At 46.3% G+C, this 11,499-nt stretch overlaps 1 protein-coding gene across 2 annotated transcripts; it reads left to right on the plus strand.

The window, feature by feature from the left end:
• Positions 1-1,974: 1,974 nt before the first annotated feature.
• On the plus strand, positions 1,975-10,807 carry LOC142915354 (baculoviral IAP repeat-containing protein 7-B-like). Of its 2 annotated transcripts, none has more exons than XM_076061194.1 (6): positions 1,975-2,612; positions 4,179-4,332; positions 5,561-5,660; positions 7,693-7,753; positions 8,832-8,883; positions 9,529-10,807. In XM_076061194.1, exons 1-6 carry the CDS (start codon positions 2,286-2,288, stop codon positions 9,723-9,725), a joined length of 891 nt encoding a protein of 296 aa, XP_075917309.1. In that variant the 5' UTR covers positions 1,975-2,285; the 3' UTR covers positions 9,726-10,807. The 2 variants fall into 2 exon arrangements, with proteins under 2 accessions (XP_075917309.1, XP_075917310.1); XM_076061195.1 differs by having other exon boundaries at positions 9,532-10,807.
• Positions 10,808-11,499: the final 692 nt, after the last annotated feature.

Below are 11,499 nucleotides of genomic sequence, written 5' to 3' on the forward strand. Positions count from 1 at the left end.
CCTTTATTCAAGGCATCATGTGTTGTGGTTATTACAAACATGATGCCTTGAATTTTGATTTAAAGCTTTCGTGACTGCAGTAATTCATATTCTTAGTTTTTTCGGTAAAGTCACGTTGAAGGGAAACAACAAAATAATAAAATATATATTATATTTTCCCTTCAACGTGACTTTACCGAAAAAACTAAGAATATGATGCCTTGAATAAAGGTGTCAGTTTTTGTGCCAGTTAAAAGGGTAAAACATATTACTATACCTCAATGTTATCAATAAACTCTATATACTCTCCAACCAGCTGAGCCACCAACAATAAGTCGTTATATATCACAATGCCATATGGCGAAACAATGGGTGGATTCTTCTACTATATTTGAATCTTTCGTGACTGCAAGGATCCACACTCTTTGGTTCTATTCGGTAAAGTCACGTAGGTAACAAAAATAAAATAACAAAAATCTCACGACGTTTCGGCCACAACGCAAGCGGCCTTCATCATGACAGCAGGGTCCCTTCACCTGATGAAGGCCGCCTGTGCTGTGGCCGAAACGTCGTGATTTTTGTTATTTTATATTTTAATTAACCTACGTGGTGACTTTACCGAATAGAACCACAGAGTGTGTGGGATCCTTCCCCTCACCTCCAGCACCACGGACAGCGACGGGCCCCATTCACACGGACGAGTCCATCCACGCTCCTCGGGACGGAGGAGGGGGGGGAGAGAAACAGCCACGAGGCGCTGTTATACTCCACGTTACAAACCACAACGTTAACCATGCTGTGAGAGGTGTTAAGAGGCGGTGCCAGCGAAAGAGCTGCGGTCTGAGGTCACCGTAAAAATACAATTAGTTTAGAACCGACGTGATTTTACCTAAAGAACCAAGAAGATTAATCCCTGCAGTCACGACAGCTTTAAATCGAAATCTATCGTGCAGTGTTGAGTCTATGGTGTAGTGTTGAGTCTATGGTGCAGTGTTGAGTCTATGGTGTAGTGTTGAGTCTATGGGCAGTGTTGAGTCTATGGTGCAGTGTTGAGTCTATGGGCAGTGTTGAGTCTATGGTGCAGTGTTGAGTCTATGGGCAGTGTTGAGTCTATGGTGCAGTGTTGAGTCTATGGTACAGTGCTGAGTCTATGATGCAGTGTTGAATCTATGGTGCAGTGCTGAGTCTATGGGCAGTGTTGAGTCTATGGTGCAGTGTTGAGTCTATGGGCAGTTTTGAGTCTATGGGCAGTGTTGAGTCTTTGGGTAGTGTTGAGTCTATCGGGCAGTGTTGAGTCTATGGTGCAGTGCTGAGTCCATGGTACAGTGTTGAGTCTATGGGTAGTGTTGAGTCTATGGGCATTGTTGAGTCTATGGGCAGTGTTGAGTCTATGGTTAGTGTTGAGTCTTTGGGTAGTGTTGAGTCTATGGTGCAGTGCTGAGTCTATGGGTAGTGTTGGTTTTTCTCACACCAGATAACTCTCGAAACTCCGTTTGGTACAGGACCATCCAGACTGTGTGTGCCCCCTTTTATTGCTGTGCATGAGTTTGTCAGAAGTGACAGACTGAACTGTTTAATTCTTAACACGTAGGCTTTGGCGACCAATATCATCCATAATAGAGATTGTTCTGTTTACGTGACAACCCTTACCAGTTGGCCGTGTCGGGTGGTGGCGGGTTTAACATTAATATATTTACGCAATCTAACCCACAAAAAGCCTTTGTGTATGGATGAATTGTTTAAACCAAACATTTCAAGTCACTTAAATATTTTATTTTGATTTAAAGCTTTCGTGACTGCAGTAATTCATATTCTTAGCTCTTTCGGCAAAGTCACGTTGAAGGGAAACAATAAAATAATAAAATATATATACAAAACAATAAAAATTATCACGACGTTTCGACCATAACATAACGACCGTTTGTGTTATGGTCGAAACGTCGTGAGAATTTTTATTGTTTTATATGTATTTTATTATTTTATTGTTTGCCTTCAACGTGACTTTACCGAAAGAGCTAAGAATATCACTAAAAGATGTCCGTTTTTAATGACGCTTGCCGCCCCAACATTTTTGTTCCCGCATTCAGGAGCCGTCGAGGGTGACAACAGGGGTCGTGCCATTTCCCATCGCCGGTTTTTAAACTACCCGTTGAGCTACGAGCCCCGGGATCTCTTCGACGCCTTGAAAGGAGGAGAAGGCCTCGACGTTTCTTGAGCGATCTTTAACAAGAGACCCCCGGGCGGACTCGTCCCTCGCAAAAGCATTCTTTTCACCCCAAATCGCCCCGTATTTTTCCGCCGGGTCGATGCCGAACGTCGTAGACTTTCGGGCCTCCCGCAGGGCGTCGGCGGCGGCGAGACGCTCTGCCCCCCCGATGCCCCGCTTCGACCGGATCCCGCGACCGTCGGCCTCGAAGATGCTGAGCGAATCGGCCAGGCTGCTGTCGTTCTCCAAGGGGTGGCCCCGGTCGTCCCCCGTGCGGCCCGCGGACTTGGCGCGGGCCGGACTCTACCGCATGGGCTTCAGCGACCTGGTGGCCTGCTTCCGCTGCGGCGGGATGATGCATCGCTGGGAGGAGGGGGACGACCCCGCTCGGGAGCACGCCAGGCACTTCCCCGCCTGCGCTCGCGCGGTGGGTGACGCCAGCGACGGCGCCGGTGACGTCCTGACGCTTGTTTTGGGGGGGCGAGGCCGGGTCTTTCCTAAAACTAGTGCGGGGTGCCGCTGAGAATTTGCAACGATTGGCACGAAGAGATGTGCCTCGGGGTTCTGGGTACCGATTGGAGATAATTCTAGGCATGTTTAGACGACGATGGCGAACGAGCGGAGACCCTTTGGCTCGTTGAATCCATTGACGCGCATTCGCGGTCAGATTCGTGTTATATTAAAAAACGATAGTCCAAAAACAAGTGTGAACATTTCTTTGTAAGCACCCTGTGCTAACACAGTTATTCTTGACCTGGCGAGGGCCCTACTCAGCGCTGCGATGACGTAGCTATTTGTTTCAGATGCCGACCCTCTCCGTCACGCAAAGCAGCGACGTTGCTCAGCGAAGCGGGCTCAGCATCGTTGCGTGGACATTTATATTTGCCGAATACCCTCGCACGTGGTGACCACGGGGGGAACAGAGAGAGAGAGACACGGAAACTCCAAATAGGCAGAAGCAGGTGTCAGGGTCGGGTTTTGAGCCCATGACCTCCTGCATACCAGGCGAGGTCGTTCACATCTCCTGGCTACCGCTGCGCCCTTGTAGATGAGTCTCAGTTCTTCAATGCTTTGTGCCTATAACCATGTTCAATGATGAGACTTTCCCGCTCCCCGCGCTGAAGAGTCGGCTCGCTCATTTGACAGCAGAGCCATGGCAACAAAATCAATTAAACTCTGCCCACCGTTGTAAAGACGTTGCAGCTGCCGTAGAGGCGGTCACGTGGATTTCGGATTAACCGGGGCAACGTATTTGTTCGGTTAAAGCGCCACATGACTTGTAATAAAAATGTCCAAGAATTAACCATTGTTGTATAAACTGTTTTTAGATTATATTCTTAGTTTTTTCGGTAAAGTCACGTTGAAGAGAAACAACAAAATAATATATATAAAACAATAAAAATTCTCACGACGTTTCGACCATAACTCAAACGGTCATCTTCAAGTGGACTTCAGGGGAATATCCACGAGTTCTTAATCTCCGTCAAAATCTCAGGTGTGCGGTTCATCTGCAAATCGAACAAACCGCGCGCGGATCATCCAGAGTGTACTGTAATTCAAATCAAGATTCTACTGTAATGTTATCTTCTCTATAAATTCCATCACCTGTTGTATATGCCGGGTCTTGAAAATTTTAATAAAAATAATAAAAATGAAATGAAATTTGGAAAAATGCGTAATTATCCGAAATAACGTTAATTGATGTAATTATGCGCATAAGTTATGCTAGTTATGGAGATGTAATCGTATTAAGTCATGTAAATGACTTAACCTTTTTAGGCCAGTCTAAAAAGGTTTTGTTTCGAAGATGTCGTTTAAAAAAAAACGATTCCAATGCCCTCACGGCTTCCTGGGGAGCCTTTCCAAAGGGCGGGGACAATTCGATGAGCTCACTGCGTCACCGTCGTCGCCGTCGACGCTGCCGTCGCAGTCGTCATCGTCGTCACCGTTGTCGTCGTTGCGTTTGTCCCTGGGTGGCGCCTTTTCCCCGCAGGCCCCGTTGCCGCCGGCCACTCAGGATGGCGCCGACTCCGGACTGAGTCCAGAGATGCGTTCGTTCGGGGCGCGACTCAGATCTTTCGCGAGCTGGCCGTACACCGCCAATGTGTCCCCGCCTGAACTGGCCTACGCAGGCTTCTACTATTCCGGTACGGTTTGTGCTGCTGCTGCCGCTGCGTAGAAGTGGGTGGAGGCCTTCCCCGGCGCTGTAGTCGTCCCCGTTTTGTGGGGGGAGGGGCGGCTCTTTGGGGGCAAGCGCCACGGTGGCTCGGAGATGTTGGCTACCTCGCCTGGAAGGCAGGAGGTGGTGGGTTCCATCCTGACGCCTGATGTGTATTTGGAATTTTCGTGCCTCTCTCCCCGTGGTCGCGTGGATTTTTTCTGCCGGTCCTCCGGTTTTTTCCTTGCACATTTAGAAACACGCGTTTATAGTATTTGGCTGCATTTAAATTCTCATGCGATAAGCCACTTCGTTGAGCTATCGTTTGTGATAGCCAGGTGGTCACCTCTGAAAAAGAGCTAAATAGCAACTCAATGGTCCTAACACCTGGTATCATAAAATAGTATCAATGTTGGTTAATAGTTTTGGTCAAACACCTGAGGGAGGTCAGAATCAGAATATTTATCTATACTGGAGGAATCCATTGAGCTGTGAAGCTCTTTTTCGCATGATGTCCAGTCCGGGCACGGGGGGTAAGAACGTCACGGCAACGAACGGTTTACAAAAACACGATAGGAGTGCGAAGTCCTGTCGGTTCCAAACGTGTTGTAGAGTGTGTACACGAAACACGGGGAATGCCTTTATAAGTTGTATAATCTCCTGAAGATTTAGATGCCACTGGTTCGTCACGTTCTGTAGATGTAGATGCCACTGGTTCTTCACGTTCTGTAGATGTAGATGCCACTGGTTCGTCACGTTCTGTAGATGTAGATGCCACTGGTTCGTCACGTTCTGTAGATGTAGATGCCACTGGTTTTTCACGTTCTGTAGATGTAGATGACGCTGGTTCTTCACGTTCTGTAGATGTAGATGCCACTGGTTTTTCGTATTCTGTAGATGTAGATGCAACTGGTTCTTCACATTCTGTAGATGTAGATGACGCTGGTTCTTCACGTTCTGCAGATGTTGATGCCACTGGGTTCTTCACATTCTGTAGCTGTAAATGCCACTGGTTCTTCACGTTCTGTAGATGTAAATGCCACTGGTTTTTCACGTTCTGCAGATGTTGATGCCACCACCTCCAACTATTGTGAGGCGGTTGAACTTAGGACTCTCGGTCCGAACGGGCAACTGGATGGGTTTGTTTATCTCTGAAAAGTCGACAGTGTCGATAAGTAGGGGAGAGGTCCCTGTAACGTGTTTTCTATTTTGAGTAGGTTACGGAGATCTTGTGAAGTGCTTCAGCTGCGACGGTCATCTACAAGAGTGGGCGCTGGGAGACAGCGCTTGGCATGAGCACGCAAAGTGGTTTCCCAGGTGAGGCGTTTGGCACCTGCTGCGCCCGTGAAATTTATATATATACAGTAAGGGAAAAAAGTATTTGATCCCCTGCTGATTTTGTACGTTTGCCCACTGACAAAGAAATTATCAGTCTATAATTTTAATGGTAGGTTTATTTGAACAGTGAGAGACAGAATAACAACAACAAAATCCAGAAAAACGCATGTCAAAAATGTTATAAATTGATTTGCATTTTAATGAGGGAAAAAAGTATTTGACCCCCTCTCAATCAGAAAGTTTTCTGGCTCCCAGGTGTCTTTTATACAGGTAACAAGCTGAGATTAGGAGCTGAGATTAGGAGCACACTCTTTAAGAGTGTGCTCTTAAAGAGTGTGCTCTTTAAGAGCTTAGGATTAGGAGCACACTCTTTAAGAGCTTAGGATTAGGAGCACACTCTTTAAGAGTGTGCTCCTAATCTCAGCTCGTTACCTATAAAAGACACCTGTGCACAGAAGCAATCAATCAAATTCCAAACTCTCCACCATGGCCAAGACCAAAGAGCTCTCCAAGGATGTCAGGGACAAGATTGTAGACCTACACAAGGCTGTAATGGGCTACAAGACCATTGCAAAGCAGCTTGGTCAGAAGGTGACAACAGTTGGTGCGATTATTCGCAAATGGAAGAAACACAAAAAAACTGTCAATCTCCCTCGGCATGGGTCTCCATGCAAGATCTCACCTCGTGGAGTTGCAATGATCATGAGAACGGTGAGGAATCAGCCCAGAACTACACGGGAGGATCTTGTCAATGATCTCAAGGCAGCTGGGACCATAGTCACCAAGAAAACAATTGGTAACACACTACCTCGTGAAGGACTGAAATCCTGCAGTGCCCACAAGGTCCCCCTGCTCAAGAAAGCACATATACATGCCCGTCTGAAGTTTGCCAATGAACATCTGAATGATTCAGAGGACAACTGGGTGAAAGTGTTGTGGTCAGATGAGACCAAAATGGAGCTCTTTGGCATCAACTCAACTCGCCGTGTTTGGAGGAGGAGGAATGCTGCCTATGACCCCAAGAACACCATCCCCACCGTCAAACATGGAGGTGGAAACATTATGCTTTGGGGGTGTTTTTCTGCTAAGGGGACAGGACAACTTCACCGCATCAAAGGGACGATGGACGGGGCCATGCACCGTCAAATCTTGGGTGAGAACCTCCTTCCCTCAGCCAGGGCATTGAAAATGGGTCGTGGATGGGTATTCCAGCATGACAATGACCCAAAACACACGGTCAAGGCAACAAAGGAGTGGCTCAAGAAGAAGCACATTAAGGACCTGGAGCGGCCTAGCCAGTCTCCAGACCTTAATCCCATGGAAAATCTGTGGAGGGAGCTGAAGGTTCGAGTTGCCAAACGTCATCCTCGAAACCTTAATGACTTGGAGAAGATCTGCAAAGAGGAGTGGGACAAAATCCCTCCTGAGATGTGTGCAAACCTGGTGGCCAACTACAAGAAACGTCTGACCTCTGTGATTGCCAACAAGGGTTTTGCCACCAAGTACTAAGTCATGTTTTGCAGAGGGGTCAAATACTTATTTCCCTCATTAAAATGCAAATCAATTCATAACATTTTTGACATGCGTTTTTCTGGATTTGTTGTTGTTATTCTGTCTCTCACTGTTCAAATAAACCTACCATTAAAATTATAGACTGATAATTTCTTTGTCAGTGGGCAAACGTACAAAATCAGCAGGGGATCAAATACTTTTTTCCCTCACTGTAAATATTAAATAATTATGTGTTCCCCAACACATCCATCGCATTATATAATAATGATGTGTTCCCTGATACATCCAACGCATTATAAGATAATAACAAAATCATAATAAACGCGATAAAATAATAGATATAATGTGTTCCCCAATACAACCATCTCACTATAAGATCATAATATAAATAATAATAATGGTGACGTGCTCCCCAATACATCCACCACATTGTACCCAGCCGGCGTAAAATAATGACCCCCCTCCCCCCGCCTCTCTTCCCGCGTCGTTTGCTGAACAGCTGCGTGTTTGTTGGACGACAGAAGGGGGAAGCTTTCGTCCGCGGGTCGACGCGGCCGCCGGTAACAAAACATTTTCTCGCCAACTTTTGGTTTCGCAGGAGAATCGAGTTTAACGCCGGCGTGCGAACGCGCCGCACGTACGATTTTTTGTTTAGTTTTTTAACGTTGACCTTGGTCAACTCCGGTCGTTGAACAGACGAGACCAGCCTCGTCTCTTGATGGAGTTTATCAGCGGTCTTGAACACAAATAGACTCAAACTTAAACTTCGCAGGCAGCTTGAAATGTTGTTCATCATTCAGGGGTAAAAATACAAAAAGAATGTGGTTTTATTACCAATATGCTTATTGTAAATATAGTAGTGTGTATAGTATAGTAGTGTATAGTGTAGTATTGCATAGCGTAGTAGTGTATAGTAGTGTAGTGTATAGTATAGTTGTGTATAGTATAGTAGTGTATAGTGTATAATAGTGTATAGTGTAGTAGTGTATAGTGTAATAATGCATAGTGTAGTAGTGTATAGTATAGTATAGTAGTGTATAGTATAGTAGTGTATAATAGTGTAGTAGTGTATAGTGTATAGTAGTGTATAGTGTAGTAGTGTAGTGTATAGTGTAGTGTATAGTATAGTAGTGTATAATAGTATAGTAGTGTATAGTGTATAATACTAGTACAGCTCACACCGGTGTGTTGGAGAGCCAAGCCACAACATTTAGAATCTGAGTACGACGTTTCACCAGTAATTACAACAACAACGAGCTTCATTAGGCAACAGCCAGATTGAATGTACTATATAACTATATATATAACTATGGGGATAATCGGTGTTTTTGGCGTAGAGATCCACGGAAATTTTTTTTATTTTATCTTTTTGGATGCTGCGCGATTTTGAGCCGTCTGCAGCTGCCCTGCCCCCCGTCGTTAGCGGCGACAATCGAGAGCCGGCTCTTGTCGTTCCGTTTGGTTTGCCGACACGCCGATTGCAAATCGAGCGCAGAGTGACGGTGCAAAAAGTCGCGATCGTTTTCAACGCGAGCGGTCGTCGCCTGCGTAACTTATCCATTTTTTTCGGTTCTTCTGCGTGACACCGGCGATGATTCTTACACGCGACGATGTTCATCTTTATTTGTCGGTTCAAAGGCTCCGCTACCGGGACAGACGCCGCAGAGTACAACCGCGGAGATTGAGCACGGTAAGACGACGGATCCCTGCGCACTGTATCAGACCCTCACCTGATACAGGTGAGGGTCTGTTACAGGTGAGGGTCTGATACAGGTGAGAGACTGATACAGGTGAGGGTCTGATACAGGTGAGGGTGATACAGGTGAGGGTCTGATACAGGTGAGGGTCTGATACAGGTGAGGGTCTGATACAGGTGAGAGTCTGATACAGGTGAGGGTCTGATACAGGTGAGGGTCTGATACAGGTGAGGGTCTGATACAGGTGAGAGTCTGATACAGGTGAGGGTCTGAGCCAGGTGAGAGTCTGATACTGGTGAGAGTCACGACCTCATGTATACCAGACGAGGTGGTCAACATCTCGCCAACTTTGCGCCCCATATGTAAGCAGTCTGGTGATGATCGACCATCACTTTTTGAAACCGCTGAAAGTGTGTGCGGGTGTGCCCGTGTGTGCTTCTGTCTGCGCGTGCGCTTGCGTCTGTGCATGCGCGCGTGTGTCTCTGTGCGTCTCTGTATGTCTCTGTGTGTCTCTGTGTGTCTGCACGTGTGTCTGTGTGTCTCTGTGTGTCTGCACGTGTGTCTGTGTGTCTCTGTGTGTCTCCGCGTGTGTCTCCGCGTGCGTCTCCGCGTGCGTCTGCGCGCGCTTTTGTCCACAGCAGCGCCATCAACTGAGGAGCTTCTGGACAAGCTGGAAGAGCGGCTGTCCTGCAAGGTGTGCATGGAGCGCGAGGTGTCCACGATGTTCGTGCCGTGCGGACACGTGGCCACGTGCGGCCACTGCGCCCTCTCCCTGAGCCGGTGTCCCGTGTGCCGCGTCGCCGTGAAGACGTCGCTCCGGGCCTTCGTGGTTTAGGCGGACGGCCGGGCGAAGGAGGAGGAGAGAGAAACGACCGCCAGGGATCCTGACCGCCCGTGGCTTCGACCGTCGGGGCGAGTTCGTTGATTGACCCCTCCCCTCTCCCGTGCCGAGGCATAAGCCGGTCGCTGGCGAGCGTTCGGCGTTCGTTTTTTCGCGCAGGGAGGCACGGGGAGGGCAATTTCACTTGGCCACCGGCCTCCACCCATAGAGCAGCCTTTTTTGGGGGGGGGTTCCGGAATGTGAAAGGGTTCATTAATAATTATCAGTGTGGTGGTTTTGAAGGCGTATGATGTCAGACTTGGAAAGTGAAGGAAGTGAAGTTTTAAGACTGTTCTGTAATCTTTGCTTTAACCGGATGGTACGCAAAGTTTACACGCGTTAACAGTTTCTACATTTGGGAGTTATTACATTTAGAACTCTGTGGAGCGCTTATTGCAACGGGTGGAAGGGTCAAAGATTGCGGTGATTTTAAGGCGTACTTACATGTGCGAGTTATTACATTTATAACGCTGTGGGACAATGCAATGGGTGGCATGGGAAAGCGTTAATAAGAGTGCGTTGATTTTAAGGTGTACGATGTCAGACTTGGGAAGTGACGAAGTGAATGTAGATGCACATATACACGTGTAAGCTGTTACACGTGTAACAGCTTACACATATACATGTGTAACAGCTTACACATATGCATGTGTAACAGCTTACACATATACATGTGTAACAGCTTACACATATTCACGTGTAAGCTGTTACACATGTAACATGTAACAGCTTACACATATACACATGTAACATGTAACAGCTTACACATATACATGTGTAACAGCTTACACATATACACGTGTAAGCTGTTACACGTGTAACAGCTTACACATATACATGTGTAACAGCTTACACATATGCATGTGTAACAGCTTACACATATACACGTGTAAGCTGTTACATGTGTAACAGCTTACACATATACACGTGTAACAGCTTACACATATTCACGTGTAAGCTGTTACACATGTAACATGTAACAGCTTACACATATACATGTGTAACAGCTTACACATATACACGTGTAAGCTGTTACACGTGTAACAGCTTACACATATACACGTGTAACAGCTTACACATATTCACGTGTAAGCTGTTACACATGTAACATGTAACAGCTTACACATATACATGTGTAACAGCTTACACATATTCAAGTGTAAGCTGTTACACGTGTAACAGCTTACACATATACATGTGTAACAGCTTACACATATTCACGTGTAAGCTGTTACACGTGTAACAGCTTACACATATACATGTGTAACAGCTTACACATATACACGTGTAAGCTCTTAAACGTGTAACTCTGTGGATCGCTTATTGCAATGGGCGGAAGGGTTAAAGAGTTGCGGTGATTTCAAGGCGTTTGGTGCTCGACTTGAAGTGAAGAAGTTACGTTCTGTAAATCTTTACTGGAACTGGAATGTTACGCAGAGTTCACGTGCGTAAACATGTTTTACGTTTGTGAGTTATTACATTAATAAGTAATATTTTAAAATACTTTTTTTTTAAACACTCTTTAATTTAATGTACCCTACTGGTAACGGAATAACTCCACGACTCCAGGAAGTGGCCCCGAGGCTTGGCCACGACGTAAGGGGACCGTGGAGATTTACAGCCAACGACGTCAGTTGAGCGTGGACAATTACACCCAAGCTGAAACATAACGTGTTAAAAAAAGATTGTTGAAAAATATGTTTTTACGCTAGAATACAGTGTTGTCATC

This window comes from Petromyzon marinus, unplaced genomic scaffold (genome assembly GCF_048934315.1).
Source record: "Petromyzon marinus isolate PM22_M1 ecotype Great Lakes invasive population unplaced genomic scaffold, UKy_Petmar_22M1.pri1.0 PM_G_Scaffold_3, whole genome shotgun sequence".
NCBI classification, from domain to species: Eukaryota; Metazoa; Chordata; class Hyperoartia; order Petromyzontiformes; family Petromyzontidae; genus Petromyzon; species Petromyzon marinus.